A 25394-nucleotide genomic window follows, 5' to 3' on the forward strand; every position below is an offset into this window, starting at 1 on the left:
CAAAAGAACAAGATTAAAAGACTAAATTTGCTCACACTTTATTTTAAGGTCCATTCTTGCTATTAACAAACCATTAACTACGGCTTTTGCCTCAAGAAACTCCTAATTGGCTGCTTATTAGTAGTTAGTAAGGTAGTTATTAAGTTGAGGTATTGGGCAGGATTGGGGATATAGAATATGATCGTGCAGAAGAGCCCTAATAAACAGCCAATGTGTTAATAATAGGTATGATAAAAAACAGCTAGTTAATAGTGAGAATTGGTCCCTTTACTAAAGTGTTAGCCAAAAGTTTGAGGTACTAAGTCATAATTGTAACAAAGCTACATGTAATAATAAAAGGTTTAAATCATGAGGTACTAAGACGTGATTTTTGAGGAGAAAAAAAATTGAAAATGAGTTCAAATCATGATACTGTCATAATTGAGCTACTAAGTAATAATTATGAGGTAAATGGTTAAAAGAACAAGATTAAAAAGTCATAAAATATTTAGTCATAATTATAAAAAAGCTCATTGTAATTATAAACAGTTGAAATCTCATAATTATGAGATAAATAGCCAGAAGAATGAGAGAAAACGTTATGAAATATTTAGTCATAATTATAAAAAAGTTAGTTATAAAAAGTTGAAATGATGTGATAATGTCATAATTATTAGATAATAAACCATAATAATGACACAAATAGTTGAAATCGAATACAAATACAGATACGAAGTCATAACTATAAAAAGGTAAATATAATTGTAAAAAGTTGAATCATGAGATACTTTCATAGTTAAGAACAAGATAATTATAAGTCAAAATTATAAAAAAGTTAATTGTAATTTTAAAATGTTAAAATCATTAGAAATTGTCATAATTAATTGTGAGATAGCTAAAAGAACAAGATAAAAAGACAAAATTATGACATACTGAGTCAAAATTATATAAAAGCTACATGTCAAAATAAAAAGGTGAAATCATGAGGTAATGATATGGTTGGGTATCGTTTCAATTTTATTGATTCTGATTCTTAACAATTCCAACTTAAAACAGGCAATAAAATAAACAGTCAATAAAAATTGGAGTCATTTTTATTCTGTACTTTTAAAAAGCTTTCTGTTGTAGTTGAATAACATGAGCAAAAATCATCAGCCTACAAAACATTTACGCCTAAGAACTTTTGTCTATGGTTTTAACAAAAAATACAACAGCAAAAACAACTACACTAATATAAATTGCAAACATCAATTTGTTAAAGACAGGAAAACAGTCAGTAATAAAATAGTTTTTTTTTTTTTTTAATTTATATATAATTTTTTGGTTTTTAGATTAACATTAATGACAGGCAGCACACTTATTAGGCTGCTGTCTCTTTTAAATCGTTAAGTGGAATTGAAATACTCGTGTTTTATCGAATACCCAGTTCTTGGAGATATGGAACCGCTTCTCGATACCCAGCTCTAGGTAATAAGTCATGATTTTGAGAGTGTGTAAAATCCTAAATTTGAGTGTGTTCCTCACACAAAGCATCGTATGAATTCACAAGTGTCAAATGGACTACTGATACCACTGACTGATCTCCAACTTTGAGTGTGTGAAACCAGAACAGCTGCTTCATGCATTAGTTAGAAAGGAAGGGCTGAAGGGCCGTGTGTGTGTTTGTGCTGCAGGAATGGTCCATGGACTTGAACCGAACGCTCAGTCGACGAGAAACCAAGAGGAAACCCGCCGATGGAATCACTCTGACGGGGATCAGTCAAACCACAGAACAAACCTCAAAAACCAGCAGCAGGTGAGCAGAAGCGCACCGCTCGTCCAGCGCTCGTGTGTGTGTGTGAATCAGTGTGATGCTCTCGTATGCAGACGTGTCGCTGCGGTGTGTTACGCTGTGTTTGAAATACTCAGAACAGGAAGTTTTCTGACCACTTTCATCCAGGATTGTCGGTCGTTATCATCATGATCGAGCATTATAGACACCAGATGAAGCATCAGGCCGTCAGAGCATATTTTGTCCTCACATGACATGTGACCTTTATTTCCTGTTCCTGAGACACTCATGTTCTCCTGAGGCTCAGTTACACAAACATCCCAAAAATAAACAAAATGTATGGGAGCCCATTTCTGCCACTCAGCTAAAATACTGAGATACTGTCATAATTTTGAGATAAAAATCGCATGCTTGAGGAAACAGTCAAAATGATGAGAATTATATGTTGGAATTATAAAATGAGATAAAATTGAAACCCTGAGGGTAAAAAGTCAAAATCATGAGATACTGTCATTATTATGTGAATAAATTGAAATTATGAGATGCTAAGTCTTAAAAGCATGTTTTTAGTCATCATTTTGACGCATCTCAAGTTTGCCTTTTTATCTCATTATGATTTATCTCAATTTCATCTTTTTATCTTGTAATTTTGTCGTAATATGAAAGTTACTCATAATTCCAATTCTCATAGTAATGAGTGCATCTCATGATTTTGACTTTTAACAGTAGAATTTCAACTTTTAATTTCTCTTTTTATCTTTTGATTGAAATGATTATGACTTAGTATCTCATAGTTTTCTATATTTTTATGACTGTCATAATTTTGAGTCATCAAAGCATGATTAGTTGTTTTCATCAGTGTGTTTATGTCAAGTGCACATGAATCTACAGACATGCCGAGTGTGACCTGCTCCGAGTCAACTAGCCTTTATAAAAGAAAGATCATGTGATCATACTGTGACATATGCTTATCTGAAACCGGTTCTGTCAGTTTAGCATCATACACTAGCGCTCAAGCGATGAAGTGTCTGCTGCGCCACACCCGTGTCTGTTAGCGCTGACTCTGGTGATGTGTGACATCTCATGTCAGTGGAGCCGTGTGATTGGCTGAGATGTCCATGTCTGATTTGAATGGAGGCGTGTGATTGGGTGAGCTGTGTCATGTCTGATGTGAATGGACAGGGTTCTACAGTGCAACCATTTCACTGGCGTTTGCAACTGAAAACTACTGCATGCAAAAAAATATATATCAATATTTAGGAGCAACAGTATGACTGACCCCATCAGCATATTTGTGTTTGGGCTGAGGGGAGCTTTAAAGGTTTCTATGTGTTTTTGCAAAGTTGAGTAATGTATCACAGACATATCTCACCAATCCTTTCATAAAGTGCACAGTTAAGAGATTGATAGATTATAATGGAACTTTGTAATAAATCAATAATGATAATTATCGCACGATATGAATTTCCTCGATAAATGATAAACATTATATTGAACATTAATCGAACTCTGGTTATGCTGCAAAGACGGAACAAAAGCGCGCCACTCGGACTGTTTATCCGCTCGGATCAAAGTTCAAATGGCGGGACGGTGCGAACTTACTAGAGGAGATGCGTTCATTTGCTGACGTTGAGTCTCGGTCACTAAACAGTGGCAATGTGAAGCGCTTGAGTTCAGAGACGAACGCGAATGACTCGGTTTATAGCCAGATGATACAGCGCTGACAAACAGGAGAAACACTGTGCGCAACGATACAGTCAGAAGCTTTAATCTACAAATCGCCATCATTTAATGTAGAAGTACTAACTGCACAGGTCACAAATGTGGGTATATTAGTGTTGAACTTTATTATATTATTAATGTAGACCTATTACATGTATTGAAGGAGGAGTAATGGAATATAATAGCAGTATTTTTTTGTGATTTAAGCTTTAGTGTTTATGCATTTATACTAAATGTATTTAGACTACTGTTTTTCATACAGACATCTAGAAAACATATTACATTTTTACCATGCTACTAAGGTGCTATATTTGTGGTTTTACCTGTTGTTGTGATTTATGGATGGTACTATGGCAGAGCAATGGTTAATTAAAAAAAAAAAAACTCAAACAGTCAGTATAATTAAATTTCACCATATAAAAATGAGGTTGCTACAATTTTTACAGATATTACTGATTTTGATAATGAACATAAATCTGCATCCGAACTCAAGCTACTACCAAATGTGTATTTCTAAGAGACAAAAAAAATGTATATTATTATTATTAATTTTATCAGGTAACACAAACCTGTTTCTTGATTTGAAACAAAATGTTACTCATTAAAGCATGCAAAGCTAAGAATTTTTTTTTTTAAGATATTTATTTTGTTAAGGAAAAATGACTGGAAAAAGTGTGAAGAATTTAACGAAAACATGAAGTGTTTGTCATGTTCTGACCATAAAGAATATTTTAAAGCTACTTTTAACCGTCTGGTTTTTACAAGATTCACATTGTAGCAAAAATCTGCCTTTAAACTTGAAACAAGTAAAAATGATCGATATCGACTGATATGAAAAAAAAAATGATTGTGAGAATTTTTGTGTAATTTATAGTGAGAATTTAGTGACTTACATTTTCTGATTGCCTGATTTTGCTCGATTTCGTCGTCAAAAAAAGTTTGAAACAAGTCACAGCTGAGCCACTGCACATTTCCATTCAAACACAGTGCTGTTTCGTTTATGAACAAACGAATCTAATGATTCAGTGATTCAGTTACCCATTCATAAAGACAGTCACTTGTTTTATTCCTAAATAAATCAGTCGTTCAAATGAATCAAAAGAATGAATGATTCAGTAATTAAATCACTGACTTGCTGCCACCTACTGGCAGTTTTAGTTTAATTTTTAAAGTACCTTTTTATTTATTTAAATCATTTAATATTTCTATATTCAAACTGTTATGTTTAAAACATTAAACTCAACATACCTTTATGAATCTGATTGCACTCATGCCACCTCTGAGCCTCATTAAACATATGAAAATACACCTATAAGCCACTTTTGTGTTGTTCTGTGCCACCTCTTTAATACAAATTAATTTTGTGAATACTGATTTCATTGGATTGGAAACTTATTCTTATTCTACATGTTCTTATGTTGTTTTAATTAGAAATTTTAAAAAGCTTAAAAAATATACTTAAAAATTACATAAAAGATGAAGTTAAAAAAATGCCATCACAAAGGATAAAAATTCACTTTAAGGATTCAAATATCACCTTGTAATGGGAAGGCTAATTTTTGATTATTGATTAGAAGGTTCTCCTGAAATTTTGACTGTGCTCCTAAAAAGAAGAGTAAGTGTAGAGCCCTGATGGAGCTGTGTGATTGGCTGAGCCAAGCTGTGTTGAGCCGTGTGATTGGCTGAGATGTCAGTGTCTGATGTGAATAGAGCCGTGTGATTGGCTGTCGTGTCTGGTGCGTGTGTGTGATGTAACACTGTCTCTGTATTGTTAGCGTGACTGTGGCCAGTAGCTCAGAAGCAGCATGCTTAAACCCATTTGATGAGGATGATGATGTCGAGGAGGATGAAGATGAGCCAGCGGCAGTGGCGGTGGCAGTGGAGCGGCCCAAGAGCAGCCCGGTCGCTGTCAAACGAGAGGAAGTGATAGCGCAAACGTTGGTGACCTCCCAGCCTCCCCTCTCTCTCTCTCTCTGTCGCTCTCCTCGGCCTGTGCTTGTGTTTCTGCTGCTGGTTTCTTTCAGGTCCTTGAGTTTCTGCATGGCTGTGGTGAACTGCTCACACCCACACGTGACACATGATCACACAATATGATGACCGATTTATAAATATGTGTCATGTGTGGTTGAATTTATGTGTATGTCATGCATGTTGGGTCTGCTGGCGTCTGTCTCCTCCTGCATGTCTCCCGTCTGTCCTAGGTTTGTGTCACAGGTGTGACTTAAATATGTTTCCTGTCCTCTCAGTGCTGGTACCGTGGAGAAAATGACAGCCGACGGCTCCGATGAGGAAGCAGGGAACCCCTTCGCGTCCGCTAACGCTAACGGTAATCCGTTCGAGGACGAGCCGTCTTCACCGGAGGTGTGCGTGCCGGTCCGCGCCTTGTATGACTATGAGGGACAGGAGCAGGACGAGCTCAGCTTCAAAGCAGGTATGACTCACAGGAAGTGATGATGATGAATCTGATGACGAGGCTGTCATGTGACGCACGTGTGTGTCTGCAGGAGATCAGCTGACGAAGATCGGCAACGAGGACGAGCAGGGCTGGTGTAAAGGACGTCTGAGTGACGGCACCGTCGGCCTCTATCCCGCCAACTACGTGGAGGACCTGGAGTGATGCGAAGTCTCATTCGCCTCAGTCATTTTCGAGCTGATTTCATGTATTATAGTCGATCAGAAACCGTTCCGTTCCACAAACAGACGTGCGCTCAGGGTCAGCCGTATTTTAAAGAGATTTTTACCAATGCTGTTTGCTTTTAGGAACATAATCGATGCGGATGGACACGATTTTACCACACTGACCTGTTGAGCCGGCTCCACCTGACCTCTGACCTCTGCGGCCGTCGAGACCGCGCTGCTTTGTTTTGATCGTTTTTTTAAGATGTGGGTCGGTCAGGGTCAGCTGGAACTGGACGTGCACTGGATGACATGCTGTAATGGGATTGTGAGAGCGCCTCATATATATATATATAGATGATATATTACTGTGTGAGTGAGCGTGTGTTTGTGTGTTTGTGTGGCTTCATAAACTCTTCCACAGATGCTGTGATCACCACGAGAATGTTACGGCATATGAATGTTGATGTGTGTAAATATGAATTGGACGCCAGAGTCTTTGTTTTTCTCGGGCGTCGCTATTGTTACAGTTACGAATGCGGTTCGGTGTGTGTGTGTTGCTATGTTTTTTCACATTTGTGTAGCGCTGAAATGGATTGAATGAGTTGAATGTTGCTGTTCACTTCAGGTGGCGCGTTCGGTTTGTGATGTCACATGACAAAACTCAGTTACACGTTGGAGTTTATTCACTTTTGTATATTGTCAGGCTGACAATAAATGAATTGAAGTTCCATTTCTTGAATTCTTCTTTTTTTCTTCATTTTTGGTCACTTATTCTTATAGTACAAGTCAGAATAAGGATGTTCACTGCAAAAATAATTTTCTTCCTTCATATCCGTAGTCTTGTTTTCTAGTATAAATATCTAAAAATTCTTGAATCAAGATGAATGTACAAGAAAAATGACAAGCAAAATATCTGTCAATGGGGCAAGAAAAATAATCTTCTTTAGCCTTTGAATTAAGATTATTTTTCTTACCCTTTTGGCAGATATTTTTGCTTGTTTCAAGCAAAAACTTTTTTTTTTTTTCCAAAAAACAAGACATTATCTTAAGACTTAAGTCATTTTACTTGTTCAGTAAATGCATCCTGGTTTAAGAATTTTTAAAGCCTTTTTTGTAGTGTTGGAAAAAAAATGGGTGACGAGAGGAGGGCAAGATTAGCAAAGGATCGTGAGACGGGAATCGAACTTGGGTCGCCGGCAGCACAACTGCGCTATGTTGTATGTTGGCACACTAACCACTGGCTTGTTGGTGCCGATTTGTGTGTTGTTTTCTAGTATAAATATCTATTAATAAAAATTACTGAAGATATTATGTCTTGTTTTCTGAAAAAATGATCAGAATTTTGTTAGTTTTTGCCTAAAATAAGCAAAATATCTGTCAGTGGGGCAAGAACAACAATCTTGTTTAGTCTTTGAATAAAAAATATTTTTCTTTTTTTTTCAGAAAACAAGACATATTATCCTAAGACTTAAGTCATTTTACTTGTTCAGTAAATGCATCCTGGTTTAAGAATTTTTAGATGTCCTAGAAAACAAGACAAATTCTAAGAAAGAAAATTATTTTTTGCAGTGTTGAAAAAAAAAAATGGGTGAAGAGAGGAAGGCGGGATCGGCAAAGGATCACAAAATAATCAAAATTTTGTTAGTTTTTGCCTAAAATAAGCAAAAATATCTGCCAGTGGGGCAAGAAAAACGATCTTGTTTAGCCTTAGAACTAAGATTATTTTTCTTACCCTATTGGCAGATATTTTTGCTTGTTTCAAGCAAAAACTAACAATTTTTTTTGTTTTGTTTTTCAGAAAACAAGACATTATCTTAAGTCTTAATTCATTTTACTTGTTCAGTAAATGCATCCTGGTTTACGAATTTTTAGATGTCCTAGAAAACAAGACAAATTCTAAGAAAAGCATTTTTTGTAGTGTTGAAAAAAATGGGTGAAGAGAGGAGGGCGGGAACGGCAAAGGATCGCAAAACGGGAATCGAACTCGGTTCGCCGGCAGCATAACTTCGCTATGCTGTATGTCGGCACACTAACCACTAACCACTGGGCTGTTAGTGCCGACTTCTACTGTACATATCTAAAAATTATTGAATCAAGATGAATTTACAAATAAAATGACTGGAGATATTATGTCTTGTTTTCTGAAAAAATGATCACAATTTTGTTTGTTTTTGCCTAAAACAACCAAAAATATCTGCCAATGGGGCAAGAAAAAAAATCTTGTTTAGTCTTTGAGTAAAGATTATTTTTCTTACCCTAATGGCAGACAATTTTGCTTGTTTTAAGCAAAAACTAACATTTTTTATTTCAGAAAACGACATACTATCTTAAGACTTAAGTCATTTTACTTGGTCAGTAAATGCATCCTGGTTTAAGAATTTTTAGATGTCCTAGAAAACAAAACAAATTCTATAAAAAAAAAAAAAAATATTTTTTTTTTTTTTTTTTTTTGCAGCGTTTCATTAAATAAATATATCTGTTACACTGACATTGGAATATTATATCAATTTTTTGACATTTTATTTTCACAAAAGTTATTTGAGACATTAAAGAAGACATTTGGTATGACATTTAGTATGTTTTATATGTATATAAAATCATTTATGTAAATTGAATTTACGTCCCACATACAACGTAAGGATCAACGTAATGAATGGCTGCATCCTGTTGGTTTGTGTGCTGTTGTTTGTATTAGTTCAGCCTGAGCGTGATTTCCGCCAATCAGCGTCCGCCGTGTGCGTGACGTCACGATACGAGGAAGTGCGCTGCTGCAGGAGCGTTTGCAGATTTTCCTCACAGTTTCCCCGCAGCTGTAAATATGACGGACCCCAGCAAACACGACATCACTGCCATCCTCAAGCGCCTGCGCTCCGTGCCCGCTAACAAGGTGAGTTTGAGCTGGACACACCGAGCGCCGCGATGTTTTTGTCCGGACTGGAAGAAGCAGGAAGAGTTTTGACACGTCACATGTTTATGTCAAACATATGGCAGGTCAAGTTGGTGTTTTTGGACGAATCATTCGTCATAGTTATTATTAAACGAGCTTTGTTGGTGAAAACAAATGTCCTGATTCACACTGTGAGCTTTGATTTTCCTACGAACGTTTCTAAGCATGTTTTATACAAAATAACTTGTGTTGTAATTGTCCAGGACAGAGCAAGAAATTAAAAATAAGTGGGAATATAGATGTTAAATGTTAGATACAACATTTCTATGTGTAAATCTGATTAATTTTATGACAGGTTGACTATTAACTCAGAAATTTGCCATTTGGCAATATGGTGCAGGTTTGTATTGACATTGATTGTGTTTATTTGCTATGATGTATGTTGTCAGGTGTGTTTTGACTGCTCTGTGAAGAACCCCAGCTGGGCAAGCATCACATATGGTGTTTTTCTCTGCATTGACTGCTCAGGGACACACCGCTCACTGGGAGTTCACCTGTCCTTCATCAGGTAAACTTTACCTACACTCTCAATGTCCTTCGACAGGGAAAATTAACACTTCCAAACCTCAAACTGTCCTACATCAGGTAAAATTTACACTCGCAAGCTTAATCAGGGTAACTTTACGCTCTTGCACTGTCCTTTGTAAGTTAAACTTTACATTTTCATGCTGCATTAGGGAAATGTAACAAACTGTCCTTCATCAGGTAAATTTTACACTCTTGCTTATTGTCAGGGAAATGTTACACTCTCACACTGTCCATCAGGTAAACTTTACACTCTCATGCTTTGTCAGGGAAACGTTACACTCTCTAACTGTCCTTCATCAGGAAAACGTTACACTCTCATGCTGTCCTTTGTCCAGAAAACTGTACACTCTCACACTTTGTCAGGGAAACGTTACACTCTCTAACTGTCCTTTGTCAAGGAAACGTTACGCTCACACCTGTCCTTCATCAGGAAAACGTTACACTCTCTAACTGTCCTTCGTCAAGGAAACGTTACACTCACACTTTGTCAGGGAAACGTTACACTCTCTAAATGTCCATCAGGTAAACTTTTCACTCTAACACTTCGTCAAGGAAACATTACACTCTCATGCTTTGTCAGGGAAACGTTACACCCTATAACTGTCCTTCATCAAGGAAACGTTACACTCTCTAAATGTCCATCAGGTAAACTTTTCACTCTAACACTTCGTCAAGGAAACGTTACACTCTCTAAATGTCCATCAGGTAAACTTTTCACTCTAACACTTCGTCAAGGAAACGTTACACTCTCACGCTTTTTCAGGGAAACGTTACACCCTATAACTATCCTTCATCAAGGAAACGTTACACTCACGCTTTGTCAGGGAAACGTTACATTCTCTAACTGTCCTTCTTCAAGGAAACGTTACACTCACACCTGTCCTTCATCGAGAAAACGTTACACTCTCTAACTGTCCTTCGTCAAGGAAACGTTACACTCTCACCTGTCCTTCGTGCAGGAAACGTTACACGCTCTAACTCTCCTTCATCCGGGAAACGTTACACCCTCTAACTGTCCTTCATCAAGGAAACGTTACACTCATGCTTTGTCAGGGAAACGTTACATTCTCTAACTGTCCTTCTTCAAGGAAACGTTACACTCACACCTGTCCTTCATCGGGAAAACGTTACACTCTCTAACTGTCCTTCGTGCAGGAAACGTTACACTCTCTAACTGTCCTTTGTCAAGGAAACGTTACACTCTCACCTGTCCTTCGTGCAGGAAACGTTACACGCTCTAACTCTCCTTCATCCGGGAAACGTTACACCCTCTAACTGTCCTTCATCAAGGAAACATTACACTCTCTAAATGTCCATCAGGTAAACTTTTCACTCTAACACTTCGTCAAGGAAACGTTACACTCATGCTTTGTCAGGGAAACGTTACACCCTATAACTGTCCTTCATCAAGGAAACGTTACACTCATGCTTTGTCAGGGAAACGTTACACTCACACCTGTCCTTCATCGGGAAAACGTTACACGCTCTAACTGTCCTTCGTGCAGGAAACGTTACACGCTCTAACTGTCCTTCGTGCAGGAAACGTTACACTCTCTAACTGTCCTTCGTGCAGGAAACGTTACACTCTCTAACTGTCCTTCGTGCAGGAAACGTTACACGCTCTAACTGTCCTTTGTGCAGGAAACGTTACACGCTCTAACTGTCCTTCGTGCAGGAAACGTTACACTCTCTAACTGTCCTTCGTGCAGGAAACGTTACACGCTCTAACTGTCCTTCGTGCAGGAAACGTTACACTCTCTAACTGTCCTTCGTCCGGGAAACATTACACCCTCTAACTGTCCTTCATCAGAAAAACATTACACACTCACACTTCGTCAAGGAAACGTTACACTCTCACCTGTCCTTCATCAGGAAAATGTTACAATTTTACAATTAGGTTTTCCACAGAACACAAGTGAATTTGTGTAGATCATTTATGTAGTAAAAGATCTCAAACTCAACTTTATTTGTTCAGTTAAATCACCTGCACTTATCACGACTGTCCGAATAAAGCGCTAGCAGCGATGCTGCCTCATCTGGTCGTGGGGTTCACTTCTTCACAGCGCTGTCAGTGTTTCTGCAGTGACACTCATTGCTGAGATGAATTCTTCTTACAACTGTTGCAGGTCCACTGAGCTGGACTCGAACTGGTCCTGGTTCCAGCTGCGCTGTATGCAAGTGGGCGGCAATGCCAGCGCGGTGAGTGTTTCTGCTGTCTGTACGGGCTAATGAAGAAACCACTGCTAATCGTTATCCTGAGCTCTCCACTGATGTAAGTGTTTTCCCCACAGAATGCCTTCTTCAGTCAGCACGGCTGTACCGCCAGCGCAGCCAACGCCAAATACAACAGCAGAGCAGCGGTGCTGTACCGAGAGAGAATCAAGAGTCTGGCTACGCAGGCCACCAGACAGCACGGCACAGAGGTCATACACACACATGCACTCACAGAGTCAAATCCAGAGCTCGTTACACTCGTCATCATGCTCATGTTGTTGTCTGTGTGTTCAGTTGTGGCTGGACAGTCAGGCTCCTCTGTCACCCACATCACCCCTCGACAAACACGAAGACTTCTTCGCCCAGCACACCCTGGTAAACAACAGCCGTCCGTTTCATATAGTACGTACACATGGTTGATTTTTCATATTTATGCATTCAAAACCGTTTGCGTTTGTAATTTTACCCCCAGACTCCCTTTAATGAAGGAATCAGTGTTCAGCTGAACACCAGCCAACCACAGAACTCAGTTCAGGATAAAAATAATAACGGTACGATAACTGAGGAAACACAGTGTGCTCACATTAATGTGATGTTTTGTGTTTCTGGAAGCTGTTTTTGTCTTTCTTGAATGTAGGTGAGAGTGAGGTGGGTCCCAGTGTGGAGCAGCTCAGTGTGTCTCCAACATCTGCTGCAGGTAATGCTCATCATCCGCCTCACTGACACATACAGCGCCAATCATAACTCACTGTATGATCAACATCTGACTCTCCTCTTACAGAACTGTCCTCTCTGCTCAAGAAGAAACCAACCACAGGAAAGAAATCGGTAAGTTTCCTGTCAGCGCTTCAATGGGTCAATGATGTAACATTAATGATGTGCTTATTTATTATTCAGAAACATGTCAAAATCCAGTCATACACATATGATGACAACATATTTAATAGTTCTGTCTGCAGTCTTGAGCTCTTCATTTTGTGATTGTTTGTGTGTGTGTGAATGAATCAGATGGGCAGCAGGAAGGCCGGTCTGGGTGCTCAGAAGGTGAGCAGTCAAAGCTTCAGCGCGCAGCAGAAACGAGCTCAGGCCGTGGACAGACTGCAGGAGGAGATGAGCTCACAGAAGAGCAGCGCTGAGCCAGAGTGAGTGAGCATCTACAGGCTTCTGGAGATCAGACTCGCAGTCAGAAATCATGAGCGTCTGCTCATCCTGCACTCGTTTGTGTGTGTAGAGTGTCGTCTCTGAGCCGTGCGTATGAGAGTTTGGAGGTGCAGAGGAGGAGGGACGAACAGAAGCTGAGCCGTCTGGACAGCAAGAAGAAGGAGCAGGCGGAGCGGCTCGGTATGGGCTTCGGCGGACGCAGGTCAGCGCTGATCCGTACTACTCCTAATAACAAATCAAAGAAAAGTTTTCTTCTTTGCATTTTTCTCTTTTCTCTAGCTTGTTTCCCAATATGTAAAATATTACTGGCTGTTTAACAAATTGATTTGGTTCCAATCACATGTCATTGGTCAAATTTCACTGTTATAAAATCACACTCCGCCCAAACTCAAATTTCCTTGGTCCACATCACACTTTGCCCGTACTCAAGTTTCACTGGCCACAATCCAACTTTACATCTTACAAAAACAACTTATGAGTTTGATTTTGACCAGTGAGATGCGATTGTGGATGGAGTTTGATTTTGACCAATAAAATGAGTGGAGTATGATTTTCAATCAGTGATATTTGAGTTTTTTGACCAGTGTGGGCAGACTGTGATCTTTTTCCAGTGAGGTGTGAGTGTGGCCAGAGTTTGAGTTTACTGAATGAGATTTAGTGTGGATGGAGTTTGATTTTGACCAGTGAGGTTTGAGTGTGGGCAGAATTTAATTTTGACCAGTGAGGTGGGTGGAGTTTGGTTTTACCGAATGAGATTTTGACCTGGTCTGATTGTGGGTAGAGTGTGGTGTTGGCCAATGAGGTCTGAGTGTGGGTGGAGCTTGATTTTACCGAATGAGGTGTGTGCAGTCAGAGTTTGATTGTACAGAATGAGATCTGAATGATTTTAACTATAGGATGCGAGTGTGAGCAGAGTGTAATTTTGTTCAATGTGTTTTGAGTGTGAGCGGGGCTAAGACAGACGTCTCTCAATGTGTTTTCCAGCGGTCTGTCTCACTCAGTGATGGAGGACATGCAGATCATCCAGCAGGAGTCTCCATCTCTGAGCTCCTCCAGCAGAAGAGTGTATGAGGAGGATGAGGAGCAGGAGGACAGGCGCTTCTCCTCCAGGTGATGCTTTATTCCTGGACCTCTGAGACCTTTTCTCGCTGTATGTTCATGAGCTCATGTTCCTGCATCTTCTCACAGGCTCCTGGACGAGGCTGCTGGATCATCGGATCGGTTCTTCTCTCAGTGGGCGGGAGCGACAAAGCAGTCTGACGTCTACATGGACCCGGAAGAGAGGTCAGTAAATGAGTTAAGCTCCTCTCAGATGCTGAAACACTGTATCATGCACTAGCCCTTAATCCCAGCAGTCTGTGTAGTGTTCACTCAGTGTTTCTGTGCTCACAGGGCCTCAGCGAGGAGGAATGAGCCGCAGTCCGTCTCTGACGATGCTCAGAAGAAGTTTGGCGACGCCAAAGCCATTTCATCAGACATGTTCTTCGGGAAGCAGGACAACGCAGAGGTGATGCACTGTGAACACATCAAACAAATGCCGCTGAGAAACCTGTTGCTAAACGCTGTTATTCTGTCATGTTTTTGATTGCAGTATGAGGTTCGTGCACGGCTGGAGAATTTCTCAGGCAGTTCAGCGATCAGCTCAGCTGATTTGTTTGATGAGCAGAAGAAAACAGCAGGTGCGTGACTAATCGTAGTTTAATTGAGAGTTCATTTATCCTGAGAACATTGCTTTCATTTGACATTTCCTCAAGCTGATGTGATGTTTTGTGTGTTGTCTCAGCGGTGTCCGGTGGCTCGTACAGCTTGAGTAAGGTTCTGCCCGCCGTGCCCGACATGACGGGGTTCAAGAGCGGCGTTCGCTCCGTGGCCGGAAGGCTGTCGGTCATGGCCAGCGGAGTCGTGTCCACCATACAGGTCAGTTACTAAACTAACTAACCCATACGCTAACCCATTCAGCTCTTTGGATGTGCTCTGGACACTGTTCCTCTGTTTTTTTCCTGCAGGATCGCTACAGCACATGAGCCTGCGTTCATTCGTCCTGAGGAATCTGCTTCAGACTCCATCGCTTGGCCCTTCGGGTCAGCTCTGTCCATTTTCTGCCGTATATTTATCATTTAGCCAGGCAGCATTTGGTGGGTTTGATTGGGATTTTGTTCATTTAATGTCGCAGCTTGAGTTTTGACTGAAATGAGGGGACCAAAAGTCATCCTTATTTGAAGTGAAATGTTTGCACTCATGGCTCAGATTGCACTATATTTCAGCTGTGTGTCCTACGGTGTCACAGGTCCGTTTGTTTATAATCGCGAAGAAAGAGGATATCGTCACACACTCATGAGCGGTGGATGTGATGTTCTCATAAAAAAAGCTTTATATGATGTGTAATGTAGCATTGCATATGTGAAGAAGATGAGCGGCTCGTCTGGGGTCGTTTCGCACACTACAAACGTGACAATCGTTCACCCGAAGCCTTATTCATCTCATTGCCTTATCTAGGTTTGTTTATCCCATCTATGTTTATCTTGCTTTGTCAGTTATGAACTTGTATAAAACACGAGGGGTTGTTAAACGCAGTGGGTGATTTATGTGGTAAATTGGTTTAATTCATAAATAATAAAAATCAGACTTGATAAGTAGCTGAAATGTGTTTTTGTTCGTTTATACACTGTGTGCATAATTATTAGGCATGTTGATAATCTGGTCATATTTTTTTCCCAAGCACATTTTACCAATTCCAAACCACAACAATCTTAATAACTACTGTTAATTTTGTATTTAATCATTTGGAAGTGATACATAACTGTCTGTGAAGGCTGGAAGTGAAAAACTCCTTATATTCAGGTGTGCATAATTATTAGGCATGTTTTCTTTTACAGATAAAATGAGCCAAAATGAGAGATGGACTAAAATGAACTTCCAAAACTTACTGTCAGATTTTGGAAGATAAATTCTTGAATCAGAGGTACAAGAGAATGTGATGCTTGTCCTTCAAAAGTCACTCTCAACTTATCCGTCTATAAAGCCTATAAAAAAACTGTCTTCATGTATTTCACAACACGTCAGCTTGTTATTCTTTATTAAGTCAGGGGCATTTTTTAGGATTTTTTACCAAGCAAAGTCTCTGAGAACCTGACACATTGAACTTCTGAAGACTCCAGGTAGGTTGCAGTTCTGGAAAATGGTGGCGCTGGAGACTAAATGGTTCCTGATGGTGTCACAGCTAATTCTTTACTTTAATTCCTAGTTCTTTGGCATCTTTTCTTCTCCACCTGTTTATTTCTGACCATGCAGACTCAACAAGCATTTCGCTGTCCAATGGTCAAGCCTTAACTCTGCAAATTCTTGTAATGCATTAGTATTGCATTCTTCTCATGGGCATTTAATAATTTGGACTTTTCAGTCTGGGTTAAATCTCTTTTTTGGCTCATTTTATCTGTAAAAGAAAACATGCCTAATAATTCTGCACACCTGAATATAAGGAGTTTTTCACTTCCAGCCTTCACGGACAATTATATATCACATATAAATGATTAAATACAAAATGAACAGTAGTTATTAAGACTGGTGTGGTTTGGAATTGGTAAAATGTGTTTGGAAAAAAAATATGACCAGAATATCAACATGCCTAATAATTCTGCACACAGTGTAGCCATGATCTGTCATAATGCAGAAAAACAAATAAATAAAAAAATCAGACTCCTTTAAATCTCAGAGTGTCGTTTGACTTATTACAGATTAGAAACTATAATAGTTTAAATATTTTACTTCTAATGGGTAATTCCTGATATGTGACCCTGGACCACAAAACCAGTCTTAAGTCGCTGGGGTTTATTTGTAGCAATAGCCAAAAATACACTGTATGGGTCAAAATTATTGATTTTTCTTTTATGGCAAAAATCATTAGGATATTAAGTAAAAATCATGTTCCATGAAGATATTTTGTAAAATTCCTATTGTAAATGTATGAAAACTTAATTTTTGATTAGTCATATACATTAAGAACATTATTTGAAGAACTTTAAAGGTGATTTTCTCAATATTTTGATTTTTTTGCACCCTCAGATTCCTGATTTTTAAATAGTTGTATCTCTACAAATATTGTCCTATCCTAACAAACTATACATCAAAGAAAAGCTCATTTATTCAGCTTTCAGCTTTGGTAAAGTGTCTTTACCAATCATCAATTTTTTTTTTTTTTTAACAATTAGTAGGTCATTTCACTCAAATACAACACAATACAATAGGAAAGTCAGTCACTGCTTTCATTTCCATTACGTTTAATAGCATCAGACAAAAAATTGAGCATCATGTTTGTGTCTTATCTAATTCAATGTTTTTTTTTTTTTTTTTGTTTTTTTTTTTTGAGGGAATAATTATGAAACCCTCTTGACTTTATGAACATCCCGAGCAGAATCTAGTAAAAGTAATTTAAAGAAATGTGTTGAAATTAAAACAGCTTCACTGCATTATTTTAAAAATGATGATTTTTTGAGACTTCACTAACACTTAAAGCCTTTATATTTAATGCATTATAAACCTATTCATAACGTATGTGATAATGCATCATGTCTTTGTAACCAAGGTTAAAATGCATTATAATATTTGTTGTGTGTTTTAATGCATTATACTTTCTAAATGTGCAACCGTTATTATATACACTGCCATTACTTATTTATTCAGCTTTCATATGATGTATAAATCTTTATTACCCTTATGACTGGTTTTGTGATCTTATGTAAAGACAGAAAATGGGCTAAAAATCACACGCAACTGATTGGTCAGTTCTAACCAGCGCTGAGAAAAGTAACAGGTATCACGTGATAACGCTGGCGATTCGCTGTTTCAAAACAAATAATTTATACCGATACAGTTACACTCATTAACTTTAATAGACGCTGTAACAAACGCAAACAGTACAAAGTTAAAACAGCATAAATATTATTTTAACTCGCATAGGCTCCGCCCACTCCATGACGTCAGTCTGCGCTTCTGCTCTGATTGGCTCTCAGCAGAACGGCTGCGTGGCGATTTCAGCATCTGGTGATGAGAGAAAAACTCCTCAAACTTTAACCAGCTGCGCGATAAAACTCAAAATGCCGTCTGCTTTCCGCAGCATTATTGTTTAGACTCACATCTGCGCACTTTAGCCGTTTTAAAGAGTTTGAGCTGCTCCTCAAACATGCAGAAGAGCGGCGTGAAACAGCGACAGAGGAGCTCAAACAAGCCGCAGAACGGAGAGCAGCGGCGGACTGAGGATGAGGAGGAGAAAGAGCCCGTTATCAGAGCCTCTTCCTCACGATTCAGCCCCGATGTGAAGCTGTCAGTCAGTCTGATGTGTCTCACAGTCTCTGTCATCATCACATGGTGAGTGTCAAACACGGTTAAACTCGCACTCGGCTGCTTTTCTTTTCTTTAAAGTCTGTTTTGACTTGTGCTCCACAGGCTGCATGTTGAGCAGAGAGCAAAGTTAGCACAAATGACCGAGAAATATGAGTATCTGTATGAAAACAGCCGCAGCGTCCAGGAGCTGGAGGAGAAAATGTCTGAAGTCTCTCAAAAGGTTTGTATCTCTCAAAAACAGTCTAAAAATACATGAGACACGTGCATAGAGATGCAATAGCTGTGTTTGTGTATGCTAACTACATTTCACAAACCTTTTACACCATTTTCTATCAAAAAATATCACATATTCAAAAGAATATCTGTCTGTCTGCGCCCCTGGATCACAAAACCAGTCATAAGGGTCAATTTTCTGAAATTAAGCTGAATAAATAAGCTTCCTATTGATGTATGGTTTGTTAGAATAGGACAATATTTGACTGAGATGCAACTATTTGAAAATCTGAGGGTGCAAAAAATCCAAATATTGAGAAAATCGCCTTTAAAATTGTCCAAATGAAGTTCTTAGCAATGCATATTACTAATCAAAAAAGTTGAATATGTTTCATGGAACATGAGCTTTATTTAAAGGGGTCATCGGATGCCCATTTTCCACAATTTGATATGATTCTTTAGGGTCTTAATGAAAAGTCTCTAATATACTTTGGTTAAAAATTCTCAACGGTTTTGTAAAACAACACCCTTTTAACTTGTCAAAATCAGCTCTGCAAAAATCATCTCATTCTAAGAGGTTGTTCCTTTAAATGCAAATGAGCTCTGCTCACCCCGCCCCTCTCTTCTCTCTGTGGAAAGACGATCTTGTTTACATTAGCCGCATTTAGCCGCTAAACTTCCTAACTACCACGTTATAAAGAAAGGCGATCACAAAGATTCATTAAAAACGCTTATACTCACTTCTGCTGTAAGTGAAGCTGGATCACGAATGATTTGCGTGAACATAGACGGATATATGTAGATCGGGAGGTGCATTTCCTTCACAAACAAACGTAATCCACTGCATCTTCAGCGGCTCAGATGTTGGGAGTAAATGACGACCACTATGTTCATTATTACATCCAGCAACACAACACCTCAATCGCTCAATCTAATTTACATCCCTGCTCCGGCAAAGAAACAAAGAGGTTGGACTGTTACAGCTGATCTGAGGTAAGACGCTCATGTCAATCAACCAGCGTGGGAGCGGCCTCTGTTGGTGTGACACCACAATGACAGGCATCTGAGAATGGCTCGATTTGAAAAAGGGGATATTATTTTTACAGATTAATTAAAAACCACTGCATGGATTTTTATCATTATAGTGTAGATTTGTACATACACTGCCAACACACATTAATGTTCAAACAACATGAAAAAGTGAACTTAGCATCCGATGACCCCTTTAATATCCTAAAAATTTTTGGCATAATTTTGACACATACGATGTATTTTTGGCTATTGCTACAAATATGGTTTTGTGCTCCAGGGTCACATATCTTTATTATAGTCTTCAGACTGTTAAACCACCTAGACACTTAAGCCCCACAAAAATAAAACAGCTTTTTATTGAGAAATTGACAAGTTCATCATAAGTAAAGTGCATTCAGTTCTTTATCAATCATCAATGCCCGCCCTTTTTATTTACAATTAGTAAGTCATTTCACTCAAATACAACACAATACAATAAAAAAGTTAGTCACTGCTTTCATTTCCATTGCGTTTATTAGTGCAGACAAAAAATTGAGCATCATGTTTGTGTCATATCTAATTCATTTTTGTGTTTCTTTGAGGGAATGATTATGAAACCCTCTTGACTTTATGAACATCCCGCGCAGAAGCTAGTAAAAGTAATTTAAAGAAATATGTTGAAATTAAAATGGCTTCACTGCATTATTTTAAAAATGATGATTTTTTTGAGACTTCACTAACCCTTAAAGCCTTTATATTTAATGGATTATAAACCTATTCCTAACGTATGTTATAATGCATCATGTCTTTGTAACCAAGGTTAAAATGCATTATAGTATTTGAAGGCTTGTTGTGTATTTTAATGCATTATACTTTGCAAAAATTATTATATACACTGCCATTCAAAAGTTTGGGATCAGTGAGATTTTTAGTATTGTTTTTTTTTTTTTTTAAAGACGTTTCATCCAGGCTGTTTATTTGATCAAAAATACAGAAAAAAACAGTAATATTGTGAAGTATTTTAATATAACTGTTTTCTATTTGAATACATTTTAAAATGTAGTTTCTGTGATTTCAAAGCTAAATTTTTTGCGTCATTACTCCAGTCGCATGATCCTTCAGAAATCATTATAATGTTCTGATTTGTTTACTTTTATTATTATTATTATTATTATTATTACTAATTATGTTGAAAACAGCTGAGTAGTATTTTTCAGGTTTCTTTGATAAACAGACAGCATTTATCTAAAATAGAAATCTTTTGTAACAATATACACTACCATTCAAAAGTTTGGAGTCAGTAAATTTTTATTTTATTTTTTTTTTTTTTTTTTTAAATAAATTAATACTTTTCAATCAATCAATCAATCAATCAAATTTTATTTATATAGCGCCTTACAACAACCAAAAAGGTGCCCAGGGCGCTTTCCAGGAGAAAAACAAGACTCACAGTAGACAACAATAAATAAAAACACAAATGTACATAAAACAGCAATCGAGTCAGTGACTACATATCGAAAGCTTGTCTAAAAAGATGTGTCTTCAACTGTGATTTAAAAACACACAACTCAGTGTGTTTTATTCAGCAAGTGTGTGTTAAATTGATAAGAAGTGATAGCAAAAACTTGTACTAAAAACTTTTAAAACTAAATTGTTTTAAAAGATTAATATTTAGAATAAATGCTGCTCTTTTTAACTTTTCATTCATCAAAAAATCTGCACCAAAAAAAAAAAAAGACAGGGATCCAAAAAAATATTTGTCAGCACAACTGTTTTCAACATTGGTAATTCTAATAATAAATCCGCATAAAGGCTTTAAGTAAATGGTTACATAGGCTTCTTTGAAAAACATTACAAAATCTATTTTCACACTTTCGACCAGCACTGTTTATAAATCATATTTAAGTCTATCTAAAAATAAAATGTAAAATAATTTATGATAATCAGATGTTATTTACTGGATGAGTTCAGTGCAGTGTGCTAATACTTGAACGTTTATGGTTGTGTCCTGTTTCACATACTGTTTACATGCAGTAGTGTGCAGAGCTGCATCAGTCATGCACTAGTGCTACAGTGTGAACGCAGATCAGATCAGTCACGGCTCATGTGGTGTGTTGTGAATGCAGCTGCAGGCCTCCTCCTCCTCATCCTCTGTGCTCAAACACACCATCACCTCCATCCACAACACCTCAGATGCACTGCAGGAGGAGCAGGACGCATCTTCACTCCGCATTCACACTCTAAACGAGCACATGCGGAGTGTGACCGAAGTGTGGCAAAGCGGACAAGCGACTGTGAGCTCTGAGCTGGACGAGCTGAAGACACGATCACGAGCGTCGCACTCACGTGTGACGGAGCACATCAACGACGCAGAATCGCTTCTGCGTGAGCTGAACGAGCGCCTGCAGGAGGTGCAGGACGGGATCAGGAGGAACGCACGCGTGCTGGACCGCACCGAGGAGGAGGACGCGGAGCAGGTGCGCAATCAGCTGGACTGGAACGAGCGGCGCGTCTCACGACTTCAGGAGCAGCTGCAGCGTCTGTCGGAGCAGGGACGCGAGCAGCACCAGCGGCTGGAGAGAAATGCTCCTCGTGCACAGCGCTGCCAAGACACGCACCTCCCGGCCGCGGAGGAGGCCGTGCGCTCCATGCTCAAGGTGCGTGCACAGGTGAGCACCACCTACAAGAGACTGGAGGAGCTGCAGCTGCAGGTGCGGAGCGCTGAGGAACAAATGAAGAGGACACCAGACGTCAGACCGGCTGAACAAGAAGACAGCGGTGTCGTGAGGGACGGTCAGGAGCTAAACCAGCTGAATGAAACGCTCACAGGAGAATGAGTGTTCATAAACAGATTTACAGTTCAAAAAGGTCAAAAGTTTACATACACCTTGTAGAATTTGCAAAATGTTACTTATTTTACCAAACAATAAGTGGGATCATACAAAATGCATGTTATTTTTTTTATTTAGTACTGACCTGGATAAGATATTTCACATAAAAGACATTTACATGTAGTGCACAAGAGAAAATAAGTTGAATTTATAAAAATGACCTGTTCAAAAGTTTTCATACACTTGATTCTTAATACTGTGTTGTTTCCTGAATGATCCAGCTGTGTGTTTGTTTAGTGATAGTTGTTTATGAGTCCCTTGTTTGTCCTGTTTGCCTGCTGTTCTTTAGAAAAATCCTTCAGCTCCCACAAATTCTTTGGTTTTAAAGCATTTTTGTGTATTTAAACCCTTTCCAACAATGACTGTATGATTTTTGAGATCCATCTTTTCACACTGAGGACAACTGAGGGACTCATATGCAACTATTACAGAAGGTTCAAATGCTCACTGATGCTCCAGAAAGAAAAAACATGAATTAAGAGCCAGGGGTGAAAACTTTTGAACAGAATGAAGATGTGGAGATTTTTCTAATTTTGCCTAAATATCATATTTTTGTTTCATTTAGTTCTGCCTTTTAGAAGCTACAGAAGATGCATTTTTCCCAGAAGACGAAATAATTTAAATTTACCCTGATCTTCCAAAAGTTTTCACCCCTGACTTTTAATGCATGTTTTTTCCTTCTGGAGCATCAGTGAGTGTTTGAACTTCTGTGTTCTTATGAAGGGACTCATGAACAACTATCACTAAACAAAAAAACAGCTGTGGATCATTCAGGTAACAACACAGTATTAAGAATCAAGTATATGTAAACTTTTGAATGGGGTCATTTTAATAAATTCAGCTATTATATTCTCTTGTGGACTAAATGTAAACATCTTTTATATGAAGTACATGCGTTTTATATGATCCCTCCTATTTCAGTAAAATGTTTAGTAAAATGCGTATATAGACTTTTAACGTCAACTGTATGTGCCGTATCTACTGTACTTTTGATGTATACTGAAATATATCAGGTTTCGTTCAAGTGAAGCTCAGTCTGAGACATTTGAGATGTAAACACTCCATATTATCAAAGTAAAACAGATTGTGAACACTGTTTCATGCCAGAATAATCGGTCATTTATTTGATACGTTCATATATGTAAATGTGTGCACCTCCCACAACCCACCAGCAGAGTTCATCAGACTCATCTGTTTCAGATTCAGTGTCTCATGTGTCTTAATTGTGTCTTGACTCTCAAGAACTCTTCATCGGAACCTGATGTTGGAGTAGATGCTTTTATGTCTAATAAAAGTTAATTTTATGATTTCTAAAATCTTCTTCCTGTGTGTCATTTCACACCTCGTCTTGTTTGTGCCTGAAGCTCATGCTCAGATCCTCTGGTGTCTCTCTCCTGTGTGCTGTCTGTCTAGTGTGCGCTGGCGTCCGCTCCACCCGTCTCTCTGGATGCGGAGGTGTCTCAGCTGCAGGAGCGTTTCTCCAGTCTCTCGGGTCAACAGCAGCAGCTCCAGCAGAACCTGAGCACCCTCGTCCGGGCGGTGGAGAGCGTGGAGCAGCAGGCCGCTCAGGTCTCCGGCGAAGTGACGTCCAGGGTGTCCTCCATCCGTACGGACGTGAGGCGCATGGCCGGGCTGGAGACCGAAGCGGAGATGCTGCTTAACCAAACTCAAGCCCTGGAGGAGAAGGTGGCGCAGACGGAGAAGCTGATGGTGAAGCGCATCGGCGAGCTGCTGGCCGGCAGCATCGACCGTGTCTCCGCTTTGAAGAGCTCAGCCGAGAAGACCGACCAGCGGCTGGAACGGATCGGCGCGCTCGTTCATGAGCTGTCGGCGGCCAACCGCAAGCTGTCCGAGCGCATCCTGGTGCTGGAGAGCGGACAGGCCAAGCTGCTGAAGACGGCCACGTTCGCCAGTGACCTCAAGCCCAAGGTGTTCTCCATCAGACAGGACTTCGCCGTCATTGAGCCCAAACTGGACGACCTGACACTGAGGATCGGCCTGCTGGCTGAAGACTTGATGAGCAGGGAAGAGGAGCGGAGAGACGAGATGACGCATGACACACTAGACCAGAAAGACCAGCTGACGCCTTGAAAGAGGAGGGGTGAACTCCAGGCGCTCAGTACACGATGTACAATCCAGTTGTGCTGTGAACTGGAAACTACTGCTGGAAACACACTGACATTAGTCAGACAACTGTAAGCTGTTCGAGAGCTGCTGCATCAAATCTGCTGACTACACAACACTGAAATGAATACAACCATGAGATCTGACATGTTCATTTATGGTGGTGTTGATGTGGTTCTCCAAGGTGCATCAAAGAATAGCTATCAACAAACAGACTATAAAGCTTGGTATCTCTGTTTAAGTGAGATATAGATTTTAAGAACCACACCTGACCAGGATGAGTCTTGAGCCAGATCCTGTATTTAAGGAACACTGACATGTAAACTTACAGGATTTAATGAGATGTTTAAGAAGAAGATACAGAGTGTGGAGGAGTGTACAGGTTCAGCTAGACAAACCTGTAACTGGTTGCTAATCGTCAACACACAGTGACCTCAAAATGTCTAGTCACACTTAAAAATGTGTCATTTTCATCGATTGACATACGAAACATCAAAAACAGAACTTCCTGAGCCTACATTTTTAATGAACTTTAAGCAGCTGGTCTTTTTAAGTGATATTTCATGGAGGAAGTCAGTTCTTCTCACTTTCACACCAGTTTCTCTACAGAAAAAACCCCAGTGTGGTTCATTATATTAGCATCTGAACATGTTCAACAAGGTTTGATGACCAGGAAGTATCTTTATTTTGAATATATTGATTGCTTTGTATTTTAAAACCCATCAGACTTTGATCATTCAGGGTATTTTGTGAAAAATGTAATCTTTGAAATAAATGTTGATATTTTTAATGCTTGACCATTTGAATTTCCAAATAATTTCTGTGGCTGTTGTATAATTAGAGTCTCAGCAATAGCAGTTTTATAAGGTAAGTT

The 25394-nt window shown here is 39.1% G+C and overlaps 3 protein-coding genes across 7 annotated transcripts in view; all 3 read left to right on the forward strand.

Annotated features, from left to right (window-relative positions):
• pacsin2 (protein kinase C and casein kinase substrate in neurons 2) overlaps positions 1-6821 on the forward strand; it is a 30443-nt gene extending 23622 nt beyond the window's left edge. For 2 of the 3 annotated variants that reach the window (XM_051107385.1, XM_051107386.1), the window contains exons 8-11: positions 1653-1774; positions 5248-5409; positions 5719-5903; positions 5977-6821. In XM_051107385.1, coding sequence (XP_050963342.1) covers positions 1653-1774; positions 5248-5409; positions 5719-5903; positions 5977-6089 — 582 coding nt within the window. In that variant the 3' untranslated portion in view covers positions 6090-6821. The remainder of the gene's footprint in view (positions 1-1652; positions 1775-5247; positions 5410-5718; positions 5904-5976) is intronic. The other variant, XM_051107387.1, reaches the window with a different exon arrangement.
• Positions 6822-8825: 2004 nt separating this feature from the next.
• On the forward strand, positions 8826-16647 carry arfgap3 (ADP-ribosylation factor GTPase activating protein 3). Of its 2 annotated transcripts, XM_051108442.1 has the most exons (16): positions 8826-8978; positions 9428-9546; positions 11693-11765; positions 11858-11989; positions 12075-12155; positions 12253-12331; positions 12418-12477; positions 12562-12608; positions 12789-12922; positions 13012-13143; positions 13926-14051; positions 14130-14225; positions 14334-14448; positions 14533-14620; positions 14725-14858; positions 14948-16647. In XM_051108442.1, exons 1-16 carry the CDS (start codon positions 8910-8912, stop codon positions 14963-14965), a joined length of 1503 nt encoding a protein of 500 aa, XP_050964399.1. In that variant the 5' UTR covers positions 8826-8909; the 3' UTR covers positions 14966-16647. The 2 variants fall into 2 exon arrangements, with proteins under 2 accessions (XP_050964399.1, XP_050964400.1); XM_051108443.1 differs by lacking the exon at positions 12253-12331 and having other exon boundaries at positions 12075-12182; positions 12393-12477.
• Positions 16648-17926: 1279 nt separating this feature from the next.
• ikbip (IKBKB interacting protein) lies at positions 17927-24937 on the forward strand. Of its 2 annotated transcripts, none has more exons than XM_051108555.1 (3): positions 17927-18305; positions 18384-18501; positions 23810-24937. In XM_051108555.1, the coding sequence occupies exons 1-3, from the start codon at positions 18121-18123 to the stop codon at positions 24485-24487; spliced, it is 981 nt and encodes a 326-aa protein (XP_050964512.1). In that variant the 5' UTR covers positions 17927-18120; the 3' UTR covers positions 24488-24937. The 2 variants fall into 2 exon arrangements, with proteins under 2 accessions (XP_050964512.1, XP_050964510.1); XM_051108553.1 differs by lacking the exon at positions 23810-24937 and adding an exon at positions 21632-23797.
• The last annotated feature ends 457 nt before the right edge of the window (positions 24938-25394 follow it).

This window comes from Labeo rohita, chromosome 4, assembly GCF_022985175.1.
Source record: "Labeo rohita strain BAU-BD-2019 chromosome 4, IGBB_LRoh.1.0, whole genome shotgun sequence".
Taxonomy (NCBI): domain Eukaryota; kingdom Metazoa; phylum Chordata; class Actinopteri; order Cypriniformes; family Cyprinidae; genus Labeo; species Labeo rohita.